This window comes from Canis aureus, chromosome 8 (assembly GCF_053574225.1).
Source record: "Canis aureus isolate CA01 chromosome 8, VMU_Caureus_v.1.0, whole genome shotgun sequence".
Lineage (NCBI taxonomy): Eukaryota > Metazoa > Chordata > Mammalia > Carnivora > Canidae > Canis > Canis aureus.
In genome coordinates this window covers 2,857,063-2,882,748 of record NC_135618.1, presented here as the reverse complement: position 1 = coordinate 2,882,748, position 25,686 = coordinate 2,857,063, and the positions used below count along the sequence as shown (strand labels likewise).

The 25,686-nt window shown below is 42.0% G+C and overlaps 1 protein-coding gene across 12 annotated transcripts in view; it reads right to left on the bottom strand.

Annotated features, from left to right (window-relative positions):
- Positions 1-8,761: 8,761 nt before the first annotated feature.
- The window catches only part of LOC144318267 (uncharacterized), a 158,306-nt gene continuing 141,381 nt past the window's right edge, over positions 8,762-25,686 (bottom strand). For 7 of the 12 annotated variants that reach the window (XR_013384083.1, XR_013384081.1, XR_013384084.1 and 4 more), the window contains 4 exons: positions 24,951-25,041; positions 15,269-21,833; positions 13,556-13,649; positions 8,762-9,901 (listed from right to left, as the gene is read on the bottom strand). Coding sequence is in view for 1 of the 12 variants with exons in the window: in XM_077905034.1 (XP_077761160.1) it covers positions 9,735-9,901; positions 15,269-15,438; positions 24,951-24,964 (351 nt within the window). In the remaining 11 variants the exon portion in view is untranslated. The remainder of the gene's footprint in view (positions 9,902-13,555; positions 13,650-15,268; positions 21,834-24,950; positions 25,042-25,686) is intronic. The other 5 variants (XR_013384082.1, XM_077905027.1, XM_077905034.1 and 2 more) reach the window with 5 other exon arrangements.

The following is a 25,686-nucleotide window of genomic DNA, read 5'->3' as shown; positions in this document are numbered from 1 at the left end:
TCTCACTTTAAAAATGAGGGAAAAAAAAAAAACTAAGCATCCATAAGTAACAATATCTGAAACTGTAATTCAAACAAAGTTAATAAAAAAGCATTTTGTATACTAATAGTTTTCAACAAAAGCTATGCCTCCGAACCATCTGTGGACTTGCCCAAAATATAAGGACCTGGCACCACACTGAGAACTATCGATCAGTTTCTGTAATGGAGTCTCTATTTTTTTTTTTTAATTTCTACTGGTAAATCTGACCCAGCTTAATAGAGTCAAACCCATCAGATAGCAAACTGAAAGTAAGATGTTCCAGCATCTGAATAAAATGGGAGCTAAAAAAATAATGGGAAGAACTAAAGTGGAAGGTACATTTGTTTTACCGAGTCTAAAAGAAATGATGCCAAGAGAGAAGTTGTGCTCATGAGCTGCGTAATTGGGCTTTCGACCACCAACCACAACCTCCTCTGATGCCGGTCCTTCCAAGGTGAATGTGGTGACCTTGTTTGTCTCTTCTAACAAACAGCAAGTGGACCGGAAGGAAACACCATCACCATAATTCCAACCTCTGATTTCCATCCTTGACAGACTAAGGACCAAGGCCTGGGTCAATCCTTGGTGCTCCTGGTGCCACTCACTGTGCTCATACCCTGGTTACACAGACAGCAGATTGCGTGTTGCAGCCAAGCACATAGGTACCCCAATAATTCTTCCTGAATCCTACCATGTAGACTTGGCACAGAAGAAGAAATTTACTTGGGCTTCTTCTAGATTATTCATTCTTTCATTTACTCATTTATTGAGCAAACTCTGAATGCCTCTCATTATTTTAAAAATAGTGTTTAATACTGGAAATACAAGGATGAATAAGTCTTGCACCCAGCAAACAACAAACGGCAGAAGAATCCCTCCTACGAAAAGGCCTGGCCTCTATTTTCAGGGCATTTTATTATTATTTTTTAAGATTTTATTTATTTATTTGATAGATAGAGAGAGAGCACATGTGCCCATGAGCAGGTGTGGGGGGCAAAGGGAGAGGGAGAGGCAGGGAGAGGGAGAGGCAGGGAGCCTCGCCATAGGGCTTAATCCCAGGACCCTGGGATCATGACCAGAGCCGAAGGCAGATGCTCAACCAACTGAGCCATCCAGGAGCCCCCAGGCACTTTTTAAAGCCCTCTTGTACCATAGCTCTTCATTCAAAGGTGTTTAAAACATATTTATCTAAGTCTTATAACACGTTGAGTGCTTGCTATCGTTTAATTCTTGAACAAACCTATAAGGTAAATAATATTCTGTATGTTCCAGAGGAGGGAAATGAGATTTAGAGAGGATAAGCACACTGCCGAAGGTCACACAGACAGCCAGCGATAGGATAGAGACTTGAGCCTGGGTCCATATGGCTTCAAATCTCATGTTTTTAACCACTAAGCTCACTCTGACTCCTTTGAGGACAAGTTCATTAACGTCTGTCTAAGGCTTGAAGGGAGCCCTACAGAGAAGCTTTCCATCTTCGTGAAGTGGGAATAATATTGTTTTGTCCATAAATGAGAATAAGGAAGAAAGGGAAGCAGGGAGGGAGGGAAGAAAATGAATGTACGGAAGCTGATGTCTGGAGTTCATTACGAAGACCACCGGCGGGGTACGCTTCCGCACGCCTCTCCATTCATGGGAAATTTCAGCCTTACTCATTTGCAAATATATTAAGAAATGATCAACACGTTCCCACTACGGATCTGCAAAATCCTATGCGAAGAAGGTATTTGTTATCTTCTCCAGCCCACTCCTATCAGCTGTGCCATCTCCAGTCGGGTCTCAGGGCCCCTTAAGGTTGCTTGATTGGTAGTTGGTTTGGTTGGTTGATTTGCCTTATAAATGTGATCAGTTAAATTTAGTTTTGCTCTCAGTTGAGTAAGACTGACTTGGTCTCCAGTGGTCCAAGGAGGCCATGGTTAAGGTGAACTCAGCAATAGCGCCTGTCAAGTTCTCTACGATACACTACAGACATTAATGTATTTAACCAGACCCCGTCTCTGTTCGTCGATAAGATTGTTTGCTTGGATTTAGTCAGGTAAGAGTTCTTGTCAAGGGTTCTAGGAAGGAGAGCAGCGGGAATAGTGTACAGGGTGGCAAGAAGAGAGGAAGAGAAGTAGATTCCCGTTTAGTGCTGCGCACCCTGCAAAGCAAAGCAAATGATAATCAAACTTAAGAACTTAAAAAGCTGCCTTTAGATTTGTTGTCAGTGGTGAGAATTAAACTAATTTTCTTTTGTCAAAAGTGAAAATATGTTTATGCCAAAAAAATTTCAGCATGAAAAGAGATAAAAGGAAGTTGTATCCTTGCATGATTATGAGAGAAAACATGTTTTCACTCAACTCTTCACATAACACAAAATTAAGATGGGGGGTTGCTCGCTTAGAGTTTTGAACACGGTGCCTAGAACATTGTGGTGCTCGGTAAATACTGGTAGAGTAAATGAATGAATTAAAGGAAAGATCTGGAAAACAAGTTGAATGTTGTCTCTTAAGACATCATAAGAAATTCCAGGACAGAATTCCTAAGAATTCATTGATGGTGCCTTCAAATAAACAAACAAACAAAAATGTGATCTTTGGAAAAGGAAACATCTATCTGAAACACGAAATCTTTGCAAATAGTATATTTAGTTCAGTTTTCTAGTGAAACTATTCGTAACGTGCGTGGTTGAGAGGATGAGATTTCCCCTCCCTGGTTATAAACGAGAAAACATCTTTACCTAATTCCATTTGTTTATCCTAGAAGGTCTCCTCCTTTACCTACTAAGTACTTTTTTTCAAAGCATCATAGAGAAAGTCATTGAACCTTAATCAACTATTTAAAGAGTAGCTATTCTCTTTTATTCTGGCTCTATAATTACCAATTACATTATTTTTTTTCTCAAGAAGAAACACTTCTGGACTTATTTTGATTGATTTTTATCAGGCAGCTCTCTTGCATCTTTAAGTAGCATCTTTTATAAGAGTTTCAGTTTTGCTTAGTTTATGCTAATAATAACATTTACATTTTCCACTTATTAATAGATTCAAATGTCTCATTCGTGTTGGAAAACAAAGCCAATTTTTTTAAAAAAGAGGAGAAAATATTAATTAATTCTGCTTTTGTGTAGTTCGAAAACCAGATCAGTTAAACACCATTTGCAAGAAAAGTGAATATTATTCAGGGGCCACTAGAGCCGAGTTCGTTTAACTCCGTTTTCCACGTTATAAACCACACATATTTGCATGTTCTTCTTCAGTAGATCCTGTTTTCCTCCTTATCATATGCATGATAAAACAAGAAAAATATGACATTGATTTATTTTCTTAATTCTGAGGAAAAATGAAAGATCTACCCTTTGGAGGGAGGCAGAATGGGATTGACTCTTGAGTGCCATGCCCAGTTGTGGCGTGTTGGTGGAGTAGCTACAGTTCCTGGATCCCACCCGGGAAAGAAGCTATGGGGTGGGGGGTAGGGGGGTGGGCTAAGGGTGGGGTAGGGGGGTGGAGCTCGCAGGAGCCTGAAGCTAGACTTCCAAGCAGCCCCCTGAGGCGTGGCTGGCTGAGGCTGGGTTTGGAGAGGGACAAAGGAGAGAGGTGGCTGGTCCTTCTCTTCACCTAGAAAGACACTCGAGTCAAAGAACAGTCTTAGAGAGCTCGGGGGGCCCAACAGCTGCGCAGCCGCCCTCAGCAGTGCTGGGTAGTTGGAGCACGGGTGGCCCTGTCCGGGGACTCCCCGCCTGGACACGACGGCCTCTGCTGGGCGGCCCCTCGGGTTCCCCAACTGGAAGGAGACTTCTCAGGCCTGGTGCCTTGAGGAGGTTGAGTTGCAGATCTCAGGCAGGAGGGTCTCAGGCACGAGGATCCTGACGAAGCCCCATGGGAAGGGTTTCTCCAAACTCCACCTGTCCTCTGCCTCGAGCGCGGTCGTGAGCCTAATACGGACACTGGACGGGGGACCACGGAGTAGGCACCCCAAGGGCACGGCCCTCACTCCCTCTGCCCTTAACTACAGTCGCTTCTGAGGCTCCGACTTTCCCTTTGTCGTGCCCCCCGGAGCGGACTCCTCACATCTTTCCTCTGGGTTGCGACGTGTGAGGCAACGGCAAGGACTTGGGTCGTCGCCTGTAGTACTCTTGGCGCTCTGGGTGGCTCCCGGCCTATGGGCGCAGGCTCTGGGGTCAGAGGCCACTTCGTTGGTCCTTCGCCTCATGGCACAGGGGTGACCTCACCCTTACTATTTCCCCTCCCAGGATGGTCACGATCCCCCCAACTCTACAAGATGCCCATCTCTACATCTCCCCCTTCCCCCCCATGGTTTTTTGCCCCACATTCTCTGCATCCTCTTCATCCCACTGCCTCCAATTTTTCCTTAAATACAGTATTTTCCAGGCTCCTATTCTTTCTCAGCCTGAATGCTAACTCTCCATCGGCCACCTGTCCCAAGTGTGCCTGGTGCACGGCGCTCAGCCACTGGTGTCTTCTCCACCCAAACACTTTACCAGACCACCGGACAACGAACCCCCACATAGGAACCCTCTCCCCATATCTAGCTCATTCTTTGTCTTCTTTTTCTTCCTTCTGGTCCTTTTACCAGCGTCCCTCACTGACGTCTCACACCACTGTCTCCCCAAACAGTCACAGAAGCAGGTGAGGGCCCGGACCCCGTCCCACTCCTCGCTCATGTCGGCACCTGCCTGTACCCTTGCCTCGCCCTGCACCACTGGGTCTCCCGCATGGGTCACACTCTTTCCCTGACCACACCATTGGGCTCTGCCACCCTCTGCCTCCCGTGTCTGGGGGACAGCCCAGCACTCCCTGAGGGCATTTGTGCCTCCTGCAGCCCAGGTCTATCTGGTCTCAGGTGCCCTCCCAGCACCCAGTCGTCTCCAGCCCAGGGAGCTATGCTCCTCTTGGGGACAGTGTTGGGAGAAGGGTCTCGAGGCAGAAGTCAGTGCTCTGTGGAAGTCGGGGACGGCCCCTTTGCCACGGTGGGCCTCATGTGGCCTCCTTCCTGCTGGGGATCCTGGGACTGTCGTGCATTCCCACCTGGCCCTCCCACCCCGGCCCTGGCTTATGGGCCATCCCCTCCCCTCCCACCCCTCACTGGGGCTGGCCGCTCTATCTGCACTGGGCTCCAACTGCGAGGCGTTCATGGGATTTCCTAGGGCTCCCGAGACCCGGACAGATCAGGGAGCGTGGCCAGGCCCCTGCTTGTGTCCCTTGGCAGCTGCCAGGCCAAGGGCCCTTCCCAACTCCGCTGGCTGGCACCCTGGGGGTCACCTGTGGTGCAGCCCAGACACCCTGCTGTGCAGTTTCCCTGAAGTTCTGGGGCAACAGAGGGGGGCTACCGGGGAAATCGGACTTCGCAGGGGGTATGTTACTCATCTATTTGGGACCCCCCGCCCCCAGCCTCTGTCCACCTGAAGCCCCCTCCCCTCCTGATGGGATCCTCAGCCCTTTCCTGAGACTCCAGGCCCAGGACTGAGATACGCCCCACCCCCACCCCAGGGAGCAGGAATCCCTTCTGCAGGTGGAGGAACACCGCTCCCGGCCAAGGAGCCCCTGAGACACTGGCCCCCTGGAGGGGACAAAGGGCCACAGGGACGAGGCCTCGAGCACCTCGGGCAGGGCTGGAGTCCACAGCGGCCCAAGCCCCCCCGCACATCCCAGATGGTGGGCCTGGGTGCAGAGCTGCTCCCCTTTCCGAGGGCGCCCACCGGCTTGGCCCGTTCCAAGCTGACCCCTGCTGACCCCCGCCAGGCCCCCGCCAGGCCCCCGCCGCTCACCTCACCCCTGCACCTGCCACACCGCTCAACCCAGGCCTGCCCGGGCTCCCAGGTGCACAAATCCGCCTCATTTCCTCTTCCCAGCTTCTCTTGGCACTTTTTTTAAAAAAAAGATTTTATTTATTCATGAGAGATACAGAGACAGAGACAAAGAGAGAAGAAGGCTCCATGCAGGGAGCCCGATGGGGGGACTCGATCCCAGGACCCCAGGGTCACGCCCTGGGCCAAAGGCAGGCACCTAACCGCTGAGCCCCCCAGGCGTCCCCTTCTTGGCACTTTTTGCTTTGTTTTCAGGCTTTCACCCCTCTCGAAGAAGTCTCAAGGCGTCTCTACTAAAGGATATTCTCATTTTTTTGGTACCACTACTAGATGTTCCCTGGCATGGAGCGAGTATCAGTAAAGGCTTCATGAATAAAGAATTGGATCTTTCTGGGCTTTGCCCCCCCAGGATTCCCATGTTCCCTTTGATGTTGACTGTCAGGCTCAGAAAGTTGCCGATCAGTCCACGCTGATGGTTCGAGTCTAGACGAACAGCCCTGCCAAAGCGTGCTCATCCGTGCCCGCAGCAGACGTCACAAGCCAACCAGAACACTGGTTTTCCTGAACCGAGGGCTGCAGGCTGGCTTCTCTGGAGTCAGACACCGAGATGCAGGGAGCAGGGTACAGGATATGGATCAGGGATCCGCCCTCTGGAAAGTAGGGGGAGGAAACACGAGAGGCAGGGGGAAAAAGTGGAAGGCGATCTGGGCGAGAAGGCCTCCACGTTCCAGCGAGCTGGGGAGCTCCTGCCCTTCGCAGCTGCTCTGCCCGAGGCTGAAGTGCGGGGACCCTGGGCCCCTCCCCACGGCCACCCAGGGCAGGTGGGCTGCCTTGGCAGGGCATGAGCCTGAGGCAGCTGGCCGCTGGAGGCTCTCCCAGCAGCTGGGGCCAAAGTGGCTCCGTGAAGACTGGTGTGAGTGGCGTGTGTCCCGTCTACCCCGCCCAGCAGCGACCCTGCACCCCTCTGATAGACCACCTGGTGAGAGCTGGCGGGTAACATGGAACTGTCACGGCCTCCAATCTCTGGGCCATCTTCCTGTTTGAACTTTAATAAATGTATCCCTGTTCCAGAGCCTCCAAACTAGAGGCAAAACGGCTGTTATTTAAAATTCAGAAGTGCCGTTAACATGGAAACAGCTACTATGCCAATAAAACAGCACTTTCAGCAGTTTTAAAATTTTTAATTAAGTCTTTTCCATCAGGCAGGAACTGAGACAGCTCCTTCTTTCCTCTCTATCCAGGCGATTTCGGGAGAAATTAACCCTCATTTTCTAATGTAAGTCCCACCCCTGCCTTTGCTGGCTCCCTGCCTCTCCCTCCTCGCTGGTTCCCCTCACCCCTCCCTGTCTCGCCCTCCCTCAGGCCTTATGGCCTCTCTCCCGCTCCCTCTGATTTCTCCTCTTTTTTTTTTTTCCCTCTCCCTCTAAAGTTTTGGTCAGAATTAATCAAACTTGACCACCATGGGGTTGATGTCCTGATCCATATCTTTGTCCTAGAAAATATTCTGCAAAAAAAGTCTCAGATTAAATTTTTACAAGGGAAGTTTGGAGAAAAGAAAATAGCGAAAGCCTGATTTTGTCCTATATTTTATTTGGATTTTAGACCAGAAAATATATTCCACAGTCTGAAATACCACAAGCACGTCAAATAGCTGTAGGTACCAAGGGATATGTTATAACCTGTCCTTGACAAACGATAACCAGTTCCATCCTGGTCAGTGATGAGTTTCCATTAATGGGCTTCCTTATCCCTCTAAAGGGAGTTAGGGAGTTTGGTCAGTGCGTTTATCTGAGCAAGTGCAGATGTGTGTAACCTAATAGTGCTTTGCTGTAGTTGTCACAGTGAATTCCCAGTTTAAATGTCAGTATCTACCGAAATGGAGTTGAAAATACTTGTAGTGCTGAATCACACTTTAACAATTTCTGGGTTTGTGCTTTCATTTAACTATGATTCATCCATTACTGGGCCATTTCTTCTTGTTCCATGATGGGGGGGCAGGGGGAGACACAGTCCAGCCTCTTGTTTATTCTTGTCTGTATGAAATACTACATTTTGAAAGTGTTTGAAACACAATATTGCCTTTAAGAATACCCTTACAGCATTGAGTAGTAATATTTTTGGCATAAAAAACTGTGTGTGCCTCGGTAGATGATTAAATATGTACATTTTCCGAAGTACCTGACCTTCTAAGAGGGCAGGTCCCACAGAGAGCATTTGGGTTTTGCTTATCAGAGATGAAAGATAAAATGAAAATGGAATAAAAAATGATAAGGGAATAAATAGTTTTACATAACAAATAACTTGGGGTACAAGGGTGGGAATTAAAGGGCCTAGGAGCTGGCAGGGAGAGAAAAAGAGTACAAGAGGGCAGATGAAGTTTGAACAGCTACTATCAGAAGTGAATCTTTGATAAGAGGGTGGTGGTGTCTATAAAGGATTTTTCAGAATATTTGCTGTGATGGGCTATAGATGATCCACCTTGGGGTGGTAAAGAGTATTTCAGGCCAGACTATAAAACTGAGGCAGCTGGCCGCTGGAGGCTCTCCCAGCAGCTGGGGCCAAAGTGGCTCCGTGAAGACTGGTGTGAGTGGCGTGTGTCCCGTCTGACCTTAAAGTGGGGGTCAACAAACCATTTTTGTCCAAGGAGCCAAATCCAACCTGCCACTTTTTTTTTTTATAGCCAGTGAGTTAAGAATGGTTTTTATGTATTTAAATAGTTGAGAAAAAAATCAAAATAAGAATAATATCTTATATGTGTGAAAATTTTATGGATTTAAAATTTTTATGTCCATAGTCTTCTTAGAACACAGCCATGCTCATTTATGGATTGTCTATGGTTGCTTTTGTACTACAGACAACCAGATCACATGGCCCACAACACCCAAAATATTTATCATCTGCTCCTTTAAAGAAAAGTTTGCCAACTGCTGCCTTAAAAAAAATTGTATATTTTTAAGGATCTACAGACAAACTGAATCAGCTCTGCTGGTCTAGGATGGGCTCAGCTGGGCAGTCCTGCTTCCTTCGTGTGGCCTTGGCTGCACATATGTTCATTCTAGGGCCCAGGTGGGAGGGGAAGAAGCCACTAGAACAAGTTCTTCTCATGATGCAAATAGATATGTAAGAGGTCAAATGTAAATGTCATACGGCCAAGCGCAAAGTCAGAGTAAGGATATATACTCTGCCCATGATGAGGCATGCTGCAAGAAATAAAGAGCAGAGGCCGATAATTCAGACTACCTCAAGCACTCTTAAAAAGTCTAATCCAATCATGGCATCAGGCTCAAAGTTGAGGTTCTTATGATCTACATCAGGTCTAAGTGCAATTTCTCTTAATCCAGAGACCTAGGAACTTAAAAAAAACAAGTTACCCCTCTATCTTTCCCCTCCTCCCCATGCAAGGTACCCAATATCCGTGGACCAGGGACAGGCTAATCACAAGGCAGCTATTGCTCCAATAGCAGTTCTAGAAATCCAACTGATCAAATGCCGCCAACTCACCCTCCTTTGGCATAGGAAATATTTGTTGACCAGGTTCTGATTCTGCTCCACTTATGTTTCAGAGAGCATCTCCAGTTGGTTATTATCCACAGACTTTGGTTGCGCCTTCTGTGAGCTACATCACCATCCATCATCTTTGTTGCCCACTTCTGATGAAGGCTTTGGAAAACATGCTCTTTTTTGATTGCTCAGCAGTCTTCTCAGCCTACTCCTTGCTTGTAGAAATTTGAAGGCCTAAAGTCCTTTACAAGTCTCTAAAAGTCTGTTTCTTTTGGCTCAGACTGGTTCTGTCTTCAGAACTTTATGCATTATCTACATATTTGATGCAAGTTAACTCCATTTGTCAAGGCCACACTTACAATTCCTTTTTAGACCTGCCTCTCTATTTAATCAGTTTCTGGGCCCATCAAGCCTCCATGGGACTTGAGTTTATGCTTTCTAGAAAGGTCTTCACAAAGGTTTGACTCTGCTTCCTCAGTTTGGCCTGTTTCACCAGTTGATTCATAATGTCCATGCATTTGATATAATCTTTGCCTTGAAACTCAATCTTAATTTGAGGATCTTCTGCTGACTCTAGAAATTGGAGATAAGAAAACAGTTTATTTTCCAAATAATAGAATAAACTTACATGCTGCACTAATTTTTTAAAAAAAATTTAGATCCATATGTTTTTATTATAAATGTAGTATATACTTGTAACATAGTTTAAACTAATACTGAACACTATAAAACCCAGAGAGTTAAGGTTTGGTTACAATGGGATAGAACTTACAAATAGATTCTGGTGTATATATGGGAAATATATACCATACAAATATAATCACAGAAGAGTTGAGAAAGAAAAACTCAATAGTGATGCTGATACAATTGGCCATCCAGATGGAAGAAAGTTAGAACATTATCTCGTACTTAACTAAAAATAAATTTTATATTGAGTTTAAAGCTAAATATAAAAAGCAAAGCTTTAAAACATATAGAAAAAGATGTAGACATATTTGTTAATTTTTAAAAAATATTTTATTTATTTATTTATTTTATTTTTTTAATTAGAAAAGACACAGAAAGAGTGGCAGACATATAGGCAGAGAGAGAAGCAGGCTCCCTGTAGGGAGTCAGAAGCAGGACTCGATCCCAGGACCCTAGGATCACGCCCTGAGCCCAAGGCAAACACTCAACCATTCAGCCACCCAGGCATCCCATATTTGTTAATTTTTTAAACAAGACACAGAAAGGCATAAAGGAAAGAATAAATTTAAGTACATTAAGACCAACTTCTGTATGTCAAGAGGCAAACAAAATGATAATACAAGCCACCATTGGGAGAATATGTTTGCCTTGCAAATTCTCATCAAAGGATTGTTATCTGGACTATGTCAAGAACAGGGGGACCTGGGTGGCTCAGTCAGTTAAGTGTCTGGCTCTTGGTTCTTCTCAGGTCATAATCTCATGGGTCATGGGATCAGTGCTGCATTGGCCTCCACACTCAACGGAGAGTTGCTTGAAGATTCTCTCTCTATGTCCTTCCCGCCCCTAAAATAAATACATAAATCTTAAAAAAAAAAAAAAAAAGAATATATAAAAAACAAATACTACACAAAAGTAAATTATAAAGGTGAGCAAAAGATAGAAACAGGGAGTTTATAGAAGAAAGCCATCCGAGTAACCAACAGTCATGAAAAGATCCTCAATATTACTATTAATTAAGAGAATGCAAATTAAAGCAGTTGGTTGGATACTCCTCGGCAGTTATCAAACTGCAAAAATTTAAGAGTTGATCATTTCAAGAGTTGACTAAGATGTGAGAATAGCAAAGCACTCATATAGTGATTTGATGTTTAAAACAAGTTGCAGATTTATTCACTAAGACTCAGCGGTTGCACATATAAGTGCATGTCCTAGACAGACCCTCATAAGTGGGCACAAGGAGACATACGTAAGGATTCTGTGGCAGAAAGTGACAGCGCTTGACCAAATCTATTTCCTCCTTTTCCTAGGCATACAGTTAGACTACATTTTCTAACCTCCTTATCATTAGTTGTGGCCCTGCAGCTGAGATCTAGCAATAGGTGAGCAGAATTAATGCACAACACATCCAGACCTGCCTCATGAAAAACAGCCACACATAATCCCCATGCTCCTTCTTCTTCCACTGGCTTGAAGCAAACAAGCAGAGACTTTGGAAGCCATATGATGAAAGAGTGGAGTCTTAAGATGGAAGGACCGAGGCCCTCCTACCTGGAGGAAAGCCATCACCAATCTAGAATGTGCATTTTGGTCTGTATGTGAGCTAGGAATGAAGTCCTATCATGTCTGAGCCATCACACATTGGCGGATTTGTCACCAGAGCTCCTAATGTCCTGTTAATTAAAATAAATGCTTATTGCAGCATTGCTAATAATAAACATTGGAAAAGCTCATCAGTAGGAGATTTGGTAAACTGTGAGATATTCGTGGGATAAAGTAGTATTTAAGAGTTAAAATTGGGATCCCTGGGTGGCACAGCGGTTTGGCGCCTGCCTTTGGCCCAGGGCGTGATCCTGGAGACCCGGGATCGAATCCCACGTCGGGCTCCCGGTGCATGGAGCCTGCTTCTCCCTCTGCCTGTGTCTCTGCCTCTCTCTCTCTCTCTCTCTGTGTGACTATCATAAATAAATTTAAAAAAAAAAAAAAGAGTTAAAATTAACGTACTTGATCTATGTGTATCAATATAATTAGGCCTTAAAATGTTAGACTTACATATGTAAGTATGTACATATACTTATATATACACATATATATGTATATATGTACATATATTCATGTGTATAAAGTAGGTACATATATTTATATATGTATATACATTTATCAAAACATCAAGTATGTTTGGGGAGTCATGTAATCTCTCAGTCTCAGTTCCCACATCTATGTTGTTTTCATTAAATCTGAGATATCATTGATTATAACATGTATTATTATTTTATGTACCAATAAAGAGAAAAAAAGACTACCAATTACACTTCTGGAAAATAATTTCTTATCACTTGGAAACTCTATTTAATATTCATGGAAAGAGTTCTCAGGCTTAATTACACATAGCTTACAATCATTTATTATATGCCTATATAAAAAAAGCAAACTAAATTGGTTGAAGTTCTTCTGAAATATATTCACTTTCATATTCCAATTCTTTGGAATCAGGTCTTGACTCTGAGTCATTGGATGGGCTTTCTTCCCTACACTATCACATCTTGTGTGCCATCAAAATTATGGTTGATGCAGCAGTTCAAAGAAAAAGAATCCTGAGAGAACTAAAGCCTTCAGTGCTGGACTTTTAAGAAGGCTTTGCAATTATGTAGAACTAGTTTCCTTTAGGAACTCCCCTTCTCTACACTTCCCTTAAAACCAGTTAGTTTAGAGGAAGAGTTCCCAAAGTGTTGTACTATTACCTCTGGAATTTTCCTCTAGACTGCTGGCACTCGTTCTGTAAATTCTGATTCCGATTATCCTGCTCTTTACAAAAGCACAGGACACCGTAAACAACTCTATGTCCTACGTGCTGTCTCGTTGACAGCTGTATTTGCATGTAGAAATTCCTTAGGAAATTTATATGTGTTTCTGAATCCAAAATCTTGTGAAAAAAAAATCAAAAGAGAAAACAGGAAAAAATGTTATAATTTTCCTGTGAAAATTAAAGCTTAATAATTATACTAATCAATCATTCCTGCTTGCAGTTGTGAGTTCGTAGTCCTTTATGCAGCTCATAGTAAGCCATTCTCGCCAATGAAATAATTATTAAGAAGTGTGAGCACTGCATATTCACATGAATTTCATGAGTGGGTGTTCCATGAATTAACAAATTTGAGTCCTTGAATCAGCAAGATCGACCTATGAACATCTGCAGTACTGTTCATTTTGCTGGGAAATCCAAATCTATTCTAATACTTCCCCACAGTATCCACTGGCATCTTGTAGTGTTTGGATATTTGCAATCAGTACGCTTCTTTGCAAATATTTTAACAAAAGAAATGTAACAGAAGGAAGATGAGAATGTTGTTGTGGAACACTGTGAAACGACACTGGAAATTGATCTAAAATATGTAATAGCAAAAGCAAAAAAAATAATAAAAAATAAAAAAGAAATAGCAAAAGCAACATTGACTTCAACATCGCAATCAAGGCAAGCTGAAAAAATAGTTTTATACTGTTGTGGCTGTTGTTGCTAAAGAGTTTCTATGAAGCAGCACATACCTTAACAAACTTGCAGAAGTTGAATCTGCTTTGGATAAACTCTTAATTCAATCAAATCAACATCAGTGCAAAGAGGAAGAAATATTTTGAACACCTGGAATATTTGTTGTGAAACAAAGATCAAAATTTTCAGATGAGTCAATTAATGTTTTGTACTTTACATTTTCCTTTTAAGAGTAATAACTTGTAATATTGAATACTTGGCACAATCTTTCATTAAATGACTTTTATTCGACTTCATAAATGTGTCCTATTATAATGTCTATATCAGGTAGAGATTTATGGGTTATTACAACATATTGATTCATGATATTGACAAACCACACATTCACTCATTTGTTGCTTTTTAATAGGAAACCTCTGAAATTCTCACTATAACCCTATCATGGAAAAACGATTCATTTTTTATTACTGTGGTCACTCATTATTATGTAAAACACATAAACAGTGTGTTACGAAAAATGCAGAATATACAGTTCAAGGAAGTCCTGATAAGTCCCCTAAATTCTGGTTTTTCGTTAATGAATTCCAAGGATGAATACTTATGAGAAATTTGGAAACATTAGCCAACAGCAGTAATAAGATACTTTTGATTTTAGGATGCATTTCGATTTCACCGATGTTAAAATAAGAAAAAAAAATGTGGGTCTTAGAATCAAGGAAATGCAGTATTAAATGAAAACATCATATTAAAGGATAATCTCTCTTGCTATTCTTCTAGGTCTAAAATATTCAGTGAGCTTATGGTTTAGAATTTTCTAGGAAGTAGAGTACACTAGTAATTGCCCAGAATAGTAATTAGCCATGTCTCTCTTTTTTTTTCTACTTCCTCTAGTCTTATCCTAATGGACAGATTTCTCTGTTTGTTTTTGTTTTTAGATTTCTATCATATCCTCTGCTTTATGAAAATTGTAACCAAACCTTAATTTTCTGGTTTTCATAGTGTTCAATGACATTGGTGTGAACAGTTTTATAAGTGTAGACACTACCTTCATCAGAAAAACAAATTGATCTAATTTTTAATAAAAATATTTTATTGTAGAAGGTAGAGATATCATGTAGAATGTAAATAATTTCTAAAAATATACTTTTCTCAAAAAAATAAAAAAAGTAAAAAATAAAAATATACTTTTCTCAGTTTGGTTTTTCCTCAGAACAGCAGATGGTATAAAACCAACCATCCAAAAAATACCTTTTCGTCTGCTTACTTTTTTTAACTGTGATGGTAACATTAGCGCTAAAAGAAGGGGACGGGATACTGGGGATAATGCTTAGTTTACCAGATAACCACAAAATCTATATTGCCCTTCCCTAAATGTCCTCGATAGGAATATTCTCAGAGAAGACGTTCTTTTCAAGAATTTTCTGAGGGTTGAATGGGAGTGAGCTTTGGGAGTACCCCAGGTTGTAACAGTATTTCTAAAGCTTATCATTCATTACATTAGAGTTTTTGTTGGTCCCATTTTACTTTTTATTGTAATCCCAACCTTATGAATTAGGGAAACAGAAATCTACCCGGCAAAGTACAAATCCACTTAACTAAATAGTCTTTAATATCTTCGTGTCTCTAGATTTCACTTTCCATTAGGGAGCCCACATCCAAAAATGGCTTTGCCGAGACCAGATTGTTGATCTTAGCTGTTGCTGGTCCCAGAATCTTAACCCCGGTCCTGTCCTTCGCTCTCCTTCGCAGTTATAGGACAAGTCACTCACCCTCAGTTGTCCCTCCTTTAGGAAGGGAGAGAACTACATCGCAGGGGAGTTCCATGAGTTTTCGGGGTGAATATCTGCAAAGCGCGTTGGTGATTAGAGGAATTGTCCAATTGACAATTACTATTAGACGGAGCAGCACAGTGAAGGGGTCTAACTGGAAGATTGGCAGCCTGCAAAATTTTAGGTTGGTCGCAAGAGTTATTATTAGAGAATGGCTGCTTTCCGAAAATGTATATTTAAATATTAACAACATTTGAGGAGCAAATACTCCCAGAGATAAACATATGCTTTGAATCCGCAATTACTTATGCATCTTCCCGCTGCCTCCTCCATGTCTGTGTTTTTAAAATTCTGTAGGTGAAGGACTGAGGTTCAGTCTCAAGGTCATTGAAGCGGCTGTGATTTTATTAGTATGCTCATTGAGTGTGCTATAGAAATGTAATTTAAGGCATTAATATGTACACACTAAATAAAACCACACAGGCCGTGGGAAAGTTATTTATGATGCTGGAATTTTACCAGTTATGGAAATAAATAATATAATGTGTGTATCTCTGGAAACAATGTAAACTCGGCTTACTCAACAGCAGCAGTAAAAGAAATCTAAACAATTCTGTAATTCTATGAGGAGGGTAATTTCACTGATGACAGCTTTCCATAATTTTATTCTTGTAGATAGCAAATAATTTTCCTTATTCTTTATTTTATTACTATTTTGAATTGCACTTCTTGTTGGAGTTTCACCTTTTACTAATAATTCTTCGGGAAATGTATTTCCACTGTTTTTCATAAGGCAGTTACTGCTGGCAGTACCTAGTTGAAACCAACAGAATTACAACTCTCTTCAATATCCCTACATGACATGGGTAATATTTCAGTTTAATCCAGGGGCATGAATTGAGCCAGGAACAACCATTTCAATTTCTACTGCAGTTTGTTTAGGCTTAACATGGACTAGCTACCATACCCTCTCTCGGTGAACCATATTAAATTGCTTACAGAGACCTGCTCAGAAAGCAAAAGGCATGGCTTTACTATTCTCATGACATGCTTTTGCCTAATAATCATGAAAGCTATAAAAAGAAATCCACTGCGAATGCCCCCCAAAAGCTCCTGACTGCTGCCCAATAACCAAGTTCCAGCGAGAGAGTTAAATAGCCATTAAGATTATTTCATTTTTATGTAACATTATATTTAGGACATTATTTCCTAAAAACCAGTAGATCCCATCTATTATAATAGACCGATCTCGTTTCCCTGTATCCTTATTCATAACAAAATGACTGTGCTCCACACTTACCACATAAAAGACTGAAAGTGCAATGACGCATCTATATTCTCAACAGTTCTGGAATTAAGGGCATTGGTTTACAAATGACTGACTGAGGTTAAAGGAATTGTTTATAGCCAGGGAAGAAAATAGGTTGAGCACCCAATGAAAAGGTCTTAAATAATGTGCCTTATAAACCCTATTTATTTCCCCTTAAACTCTCTGAATGTGCTTGTTTGTATCAAAAACTCACCATTGGTAAGGATATTATCAATGAACTGAAACAATAGATTTGGGTGAGACTAATCCATAGGAGGACCACAGTAAATGTTGGTCGAATGAATGAATGAATGAATGAAGGCATTTGGTTATCATCTACTCCTTTTAGCGAGATGAATATGCATCACCACACACAAAGATAATTAAAGAATGTTATAAATTGTCCTGATTTTTAAGAAATTAAGGCTTCAAAATGCTTTATGGTAAATGATCAGAATAGTTGTTGCATATATTGTTCAATAAATGGGGTTTGTCTTTGGCACTGCGAGGAGTAGAAAAAGCATAAGTGAACCCAAAGAAGAGGTGGCTGGAATTCTAGTCCTGGCTTTTCCACTAATTAGCTTTGGGCACAGGACTAAAAGAGTTCAGAAATCTGTGCACTAGGCCCCCCTATGCATAACAAGGAACTACAAGGGGTTTTTTGATGTTATAACCTGTTCTAACATGCTGTGGATTTATTTTGGCAGCATGATTTGCCAACTTTCACAATATAGAAAAAAGGTATTTTTTTTTATTACTTCTGTTACTTCTTTCTGATCGGCTTATAACTGTCAATTAATACTTACTCACCATTGACCAGATTTGAGGCATTAACCTATAACTCCCTTACCGAGTAGATATAATGTGACAAAGTACTAGCTTGTCAGCTACTCCTTTTGCTCGATTCTTAAAAACACCTAATCCTCTATCTTCTTGTATTATCATTTTGTGTGTGTGTGTGTGTGTGTGTGTGTGTGTGTGCCATACTACTGCCTGGTCGCATGTACAGTATGCAGGAAAAAAAAAACGTTGCTCTATTTTTGCTGTGATGACCCAGCCGTAGAACAAACAAGATGAGGAAATCCTTGGTTATCACTCAGTAATGCTGTACAACGTTGAAAAATTATACTGTTTGTTATATTGAAATGTGTGTTGGTTTCAAGGAAGTCAAACTCTTCTGAAATTATTGAGGCCAACCTACCTTCACTCCTCTGAATTTCCTATTCCGTGGCACAGATCAATGCACTGAAGCTTCATGATTCCCTGAAGGGCTTTTAGTACATTGGTAGTGCCACTTCTTTATACTCAAAACCTCTTGGGGAAAAACTACTAGATGTATCATCTGCTTAGTTCTGCTCTCTTCCCTTCTTAAACTACTGCTCTCTGCTCTCAATTCTGCTTTAGCAGGAATATCTCCTAAACAGATATCTTCTTCATTTTCTGTTATTCTAATAATAGCCAAAGATACTCCTGGGGTCTTTTTGTACTTAACAGACCGACAGGTCTTTTAAGACTATATTAAATTTGTCCTAAAACCTTTTCTTATGAGTCTATGTAATCAGTTTTCAAGACTATCCTTTAATCTTTATAAATGCAAAAAAAAAGGAAAGAAAGAAAGAAAGAAAGAAAGAAAGAAAGAAAGAAAGAAAGAAAACAAAAACAAATCCCACATTACCTATGTAACACGAAAATTAAGTATGATTTTGGATTTACAATGCTTTGGTTGGGTTTGAATTTGGCAGGAGGATGCAGAACAGTATTAAAAGCAGATTTAGCTTTCTAATCATTTTATAGAGATTGGTATTTAAATAAATTCATATTTCCCATTAGTTATCGACTAAGGTCACTGTGACCTAGGAATTTAAGTCAAATCAACAAATTTTATTGAGCTCTTGCTAAATGAAATGTAGTTCCAGAGGCACTCATGAGGAATTGACTGAAACTTTATGTTCTAGATGCTTTTAGTGTAGTAAGAATAATATACTTACAATTTGACTACAATCAAGTAAGGGCCAGAAGAGGAATAGAAATATTAAATCCAAAAGAGAGAGAAAACATCTAGTTAGGAACCTCAAAAAAGATGACTTTTGAGGTAGGCTTTGAAAAATGGAAAGGATTTTAACAAATGAAGATGAATTATCACTTAAAATCATCTAAAAAGGAAGAAATACACCAAACAAATACACCCAGGCTGAAATCTGTGAGGCATGTTTGAAGAACAAGCTGCTAATCCGGTTGGACTCTACACAGAGTTTGTCTAGGCAAGTAATAAGAACCGAAACCAAAAGCTGCCTTGGGCCAGATTATCTTTTCTAATTACCTAAGTGTTATTGTGTGATGTGGTATCATTTTGTTAGGTATCGACCCAGGTTTATACATAAAAATTTCACCAAATCCATAGAAATGAGAACCAGTGTTAGATATAATGTTTATAATTTCCTGGATAATACTCCTTCTATGTAATTAATCCTGTAAAAATAAACACATTGATCACTAGTGATAGAACTTTTGCACAATTAATAAGGAATCCATCAGGATTTAGTATTTAGAACGAGGTATTAGGACCTTAATGTCTTATTAAACAAAACTAAAAATAACATAGCAGATTCTAGACTAAATTAACCACAAAGCATTGCATCCGCAGATTATCTCCACACCATCATGAAATCCTTCTAGAATGATTATAAAGGAAGAAAAAAATGTATAAAAATCAAATGATAAAGTGAATAAGAGAAAAGACAACAGACAGTAAAAAATGCCAACAATGTTTCAGACGGCAAGAAGTAGCTGTATGACTAGTCACCTAATGTGATTTGAGTTTTTTATGTTTTCTTAAGTGAGTAGTAGAGGAAAGAAGTAAAGGAGGGGGGATGAGAGGAGCTCAGAAGACACAGACTGATTCATGCCATTAGCATCACAAGGCTTAGGAATTAGAGATGCCAGGTATCCCTAAATGTGGGAAACACAAGTAGAAGGATCCCAGACCTCTTCCCTTAGGCCCACGGCCAGATGAGTGTCTCTCCCAGCAGAAGTTACTGAGATTCTATCATCTATCTATCTATCTATCTATCTATCTATCTATCTATCTATCTATCATGGGCTGAATTGCATCCCATCAAAATTCATGTGTTGAAGTTCCAGTCCTTACTACCTCCGAATGTCACTACGTTTGGAGGCCTTTAAAAAAGGTAATTAAGGAAAATTGGATTGTATGGGTAGGCCAATGACTAATCCAGTATGTCCTGTGTCCCCACAAGAAAAAGGAAATTAAGACACAGATACACACAGAGAAAAGACCATGTAAGGATATAGCAAGACAGAGGCCATCTGCCAGCCAAGAAGAGAAGCCTCGGAAGAAATTAAGCCTGCCAACACCTTGATTTTGGATTTCAGGCCTCCAGAACTGTGAGAAAATAAATTTCTGCTGTTAAGGCACTCAGTCTGTGGTGTTTGGCATGGCGGGTCTAGAAAAATAATATCCTTTCCATCTATCTATCTATCTATCTATCTATCTATCTATCTATCTATCTATCATCTATCATCTATCATCAATCACTCTACCTATCTAACTGGTTTATGATAATTCCGAAGAAGGAATATAAAGTAGGGTAAGTGAGAATAACCACTTTGTGATAGAAGTGGCTGTGAGAGAAGGATCTTTTCATTAGCATGACCAGGGATAACCTCTCCTAGGAAATGACATTTCAAGCAAGATCTGAAAGGTGAGGAGAAGCCAGTCATGCAAATATTTGAAGGAGCATTTTTCAGGCAAAAGGAAGTTAAAACACAAAGATCCTCAGGGATAAAGGAGGAGGGCAGCTTGAGGACTAATCAGCTCAGCTAGAGTACGGTAAGCAAGGCAGAGGTAGGTTTGGGGACGGAAGCAAGGATTACAATATACTCTTATCCTTAAGGTAAATGTTTCACTTCCGCCTAAGTATAGTGGGTCTATATGTTGGTCCATAAACTATGAAAAATATCACATTTTACTTACTTTTCTAAGTCTGCTTAAATTCATCTCCCGTCCTCATCCTACCATGCTGGCGAGAGTTTCAGCTCATTTGTTTTTGCTCCTACTCTCACGCCCACTCAAAGATTCCAGGGATTTGGGTAACATCAGTGCTTCAGGAAGTCTCCCTCACCGAGTGGCCGTTAGTCAGCAGGAATTAATGCTAAAATACATGTTATCTCAGCCCTCAAGTTCTCTTTGGATTTCAAGGCTCGGCTTTCTTGCCCAGCTTAGCGAGTGTGAAACTCTAATGAAGCTGGAGGATCTTGTGCCTTCGGTCTAGGCTCCAGCAGTGGCCACAGTTCCATCCCCTCTGAGGTTATGCCCCTTCTGAGGTCACTGTCACGAGCACTGAGCAAGACTCTGCTACCAACATGACCCACAAAAGCTATCCTCTCACCATAACAGGAGAGGGAAAAAAACTCTCGTTCTTGAACTCATCCTCTCCCTTCTAAACTCTCTTAAGAGCATTTCTTTTTCTCTCCTTCCTTACATAATCTGTTCAAAGAGCGTAAGCTTTCACAAAGGACAGAAAGAGCTAAAGCCTTCAAGCAACTACTGGTCTGCATCCTGCAAATGACCCTGAACCTGTGAAATATAAAGAGCCTGGAGATCCAGCAATGTGTCGTAGCCAAGCCATGGAAGCACCCAAGTGTCCATCGATAAATGAGAATAAAGAAGTGGTGGTATAAATAGACAATGGGATATAATTCAGCCATAAAAAATGAGGAAAATGTACCATTTGTGATCAAACATGGATGGACCTTGAGGGCCTTATGCTAAGTGAAATAGCCAGAGAAGGACAAATACTCTATGACGTGACTTGTAGGTGGAATCTAAAACAAAACAGCAAACTCATAAAACTTATAGAAAAGATCAGATGTGTGGTGACCAGCGGTGGGGGAAAGGGAGAGGAAATTGGAAGAAGGTGGCCAAAAGATACAAGCTTCCAGTTATAAGATAAATAAATCCTAGAGATGCCACGTATAGCATGATGGCTAGGGGGAGCCCCGCGGTCTGATACACAGAGGAGGTGTTCAGAGAGGAAATCCTAATAGTTCTCATCACAAGGAGAAAATGATTTTTTTTTCTCCCCTCCTCCATTTATTTTTAGTGTATCTATATGAGATGATGGATGTTAGTGAAACTTAACTGTGGTGATCAGGTCACAATATGCGTAAGTCAAATCTTCATGCAACATGCCTGAAATTCAGGCAGCGACGTATGTCAATTGTATCTCGGTGAAGCTGGAAAAAAAATAGGAGTGGAAAATAACTACATTTAAAAAATGTCTGGCCATCAATTTGAAATGAGGAAAGAAGAGGTTGAAGGACAACCGCAAATCACAAATTAATATCTCGATTATTTTGTCTCACTAGCTTGAGTGAATTTTTGCTACTCGCCGAGAATAACGACATTTAACTAATGAAAACATCAGGCGTCCCCCCGAAAGCTTAGAGTGCTCATATAATTTACTACTTTGGCTTAGAATCTCTAATCCCCTTTTCCTCGCCCTTCTCTCTACTCGGACACGTGCTGGTTTTCCGGGTAATAGATCCTTTGGCCTGTCCAGAAGCTTCCGCCCAGTACTCGGCTGATTTAGTCACCTCTCTCTTCTGTTGGGAATTGGTGGCTACGGGCGCTAAGTCAGACCTTCCTGACTTTTCTTCCTGACGAATTTAGGCTTCGGCTAAGTATCTTTTCAAAAAATAGGAACACATAAGCCACACAAAATCAAGAACTTCAAACTACTGAAGAGTTAACAAGATTTAAAAAAAAAAAAAAAAACTGTTGGGGAAGCACTATTCTAATTTGGAAAAGTATCCCCAATGAAATATGTTGTGTTCTTCTCTGGGCAATCTTAAATCGGTCTTCGTGCAGAGTTTCCAGAAGACATACTCTCCAGACAGTCCTTGAAGTGGGGAAAGCTTTTATTTTAAGGCTAAAAAAGATGGATTTTCTAAATTGTCATAGGTTGTGGTTTAGCGGCTGCATTCTGCATGGTCCCTACGCAGCTTATTCTTCTAATTATGCCGCTGACAGCTTCCCAATTGGATTAAAATCCACACTCAGAGTTCTCTTATCTATAACCTTTCATCCCCATGACTCCCTGCTCCACAGATGCTTCTCCTAATGCCTAGCTCTAAGTGTGGGGACTTCTTAGGTACTTTCACAATAGAAGAAAAAGGCGATTGTAGTCTTTACTCTGATCTTGAACGTCTAATTTCTACATACATATTAAACACAGAAAAATGAAAAAGTCATCTATTTTATAATACCAATGTTATCTGGTCCTTCGTTCAGCTTTTAGAAAGTGATAAGCCTTTGAAGATTCTATGTGGGGCAACTGAACTTTAAAAAGAAAAAGGAAAAGCAGGCTTTGCTATATTGTAATGTCTCATTCGAATGGTATAAAACAAGGCCAGAGTAGCCCACAGTAGATTAATTACTCACATCACTGAGGCTTACTTCTCAATAAGTCAAATCTTTAAACTTTTTGGGTTTCTTTTTTTTTTTTTTTTTTGGTTCAAAATCTTTCAGAAGGTATATGGCCTCCTTATTCAGAAGATGCTGAAAACAATTCAATATTCCTTCATTCAGGACAATCATTGACAGCAGCCAGACCATGAAGGGAATCTGGTCTTGCTCATTTTGGCTCTCCATCTTCCTTCCTTCCTGTTTCTCCACCAAACCCAGGTTTACTGTAAGGACATGTGTATTTTTGTATTGTTTCCAGTCTCCTCATCCATCTCCTCATCAAGGGCTCGCAGTTTTGATGGCCTGCCAACGGCAGGGAGATGAGACACACACGTCTGTGAAGAACTCTCTAATAAGTGTAGCCAGGGATCAAGGATAAAGTTGCTTGATTTTCCAGGTGCTACTTAAGAATTGGTCTTCCTCTAATCAGGCATGGCTATTGTTCCGAAGAGTTGCATTTACCAAAGGCAGTTGTGGTAGGCTTTTCTAGCACCTGACATGACTAAATACATGGAATGTATGCTTTTAAGGTAAATTAAGATCCCTGGATTTAGGATGACAATTTGGGATCTGGAAGGTTCTCCTTGGGGGCAAGAAGTGAGAGGCCTGTAGAAAAGTCCTCATTTCCTGCATTCATCTAAAGAATAAATTATTTTCTCTCAGAGGAAAAAGAAAATGAAGATAAAGAAAGGGATTCCAAGGAGGTCCGTTGTGTAGGAAGAAACATTAGAGAGAATACAGGCCTGAGGCAGAGGCTGATGTTTCCTCCCTAACCTCTCAGAGGCTCTAAGGGACCTTTCAAAGATTGGAGTAAGGAAGAAAGAGAAGAGAAAGAGAACTACAAGACCTGTGGACCCAAGGGAGTGGAAGGACGAGGATCCCCTGACTCCCCAACCACGTACCAGGCGACACGCCAAGGGCAGCAGTCGTTGCACTATTACTCCCTGAGCCACTGTTTGCCTTCCCCCCAGTCCCTGTAGATCCCAGGGGAGTTGGGTCCAGCAGGCTGCTGTATTTCTCGGGCTGGCCCCCGTGTCTGGCAGCTTCTGGATGAGTTCAGCTAATGGGATGCAAGGGATGGAGGCTGGAGGGAGAGATGTTTCTCCTCCTCTCTCTGTTTCTGAGAGCAGCGCTGCCAGCGTGTCCTCCACGGAGCCATGTGGGTGCAGTGGGGCTCGCCGAAACCAGCACAATCCCCGAGTTCCCTGTCCCCACTCCTTCCAGCCTCTCGGCAAGTCTGCTGCTAACCACCAGGTGCCTAACCATTCTCTGCTTGTCTTTTGAGCTATTCCATTACATGGGTCACACGTTCTCTGCATCCAGTTTCCCGTACGATACACTCATGGGGTTTGCACACCACAGGGCAGTTTGGTTTTTCCAGGTGGACCCTAAATGGTGCAAAAGGCATTTCACATCTTATTTAATCCTAACAGGTTCCCTGCAAGTTTGTAATTATTACTTGCATTTTACAGATGAGAAAAAGCAAAACTCAGCAAATTTAAGGTCTTTGCTCAGTCACAGCCCTAGTACGTGGTAGAGCTATGGTTCAAACCTGGTTGCCAAGTCACCCTTACACTGCTCTGCTTTCCAAGGGAAATGGCAACTACGGGGTGGGGGGCAGCCGTTTACCCTGCAGCCTCGAGCGCCCTCACTACAGGGAGCTCCCCCCACCCCCCGTGGAGCGCACACGGCCTGGAAGGGCAGGCGGTCAGTGATGGGGGCCAAGTGGCCCAGAGGCAGTGCTGTCTCCACCCCAGGCCACAGAAGGAGCCCGTCCCGTGCAAGGCTGCGCAGTCAGAGCCGGTGGACGAGAGGCAGGTATGTCTGAGCTTGATCCTTCTCACGGCCTGCGTTTCACTCTTGCCATTTAAAAAAATGTTTCCCACCTCTGTCCTGCCATCCTGGTCTGTGGACATGCTTCGGAATGGGATGTCACGTTCCTGCTAAGTAATCCTTAATCCCAGGTATCCGCGTTACCTGTAAGACATAACACCAAAGACAGTCCCGTGTGGCTACTGAACTCTGAGTGCTGATCTTTAGCCAAATGACAGATTAGGACAGAAAAAGGGAGTCAAAAGATCCTTCACGGGATATCTTGGTAACAGCCCCCTCTACCAGTAGATATAGTCTAGGAACTCATCATCACGTGTGAGAGGAGGTGTGCGATCACGAAGCCACGCTCATGACAATTCCGACCGGTGGGCTTTCATTGCTTCTCATCCTGGCCTTTCCAAATGCACCGTGGAGATCGTCAGCATATCTTAATTATAAGGATAGATGTAGATGTATACCCAACACCGAAATTCTTTTTTTTTTTTTTTTTAGATTTTTTTAATTTACTTATGAGAGACCCAGAGTGAGAGGCAGAGGCAGAGACACAGGCCGAGGGAGAAGCAGGCTCCATGCAGGGAGCTGATGTGGGACTCGATCCCGGGATCCCGGGGTCACGCCCTGGACTGAAGGCAGGTGCTAAACCACTGAGTCCCCCAGGTTCCCCCAACACCGAAATTCTTCATGGGTATACAGACTAGAGGGGACACTTGCTCTTTAAAAACAAATAAAACACAAGCACATATCCCTGGTCCAGTTTTCTACCAAGGCGGCAGGAAAGAACAAGTGGAA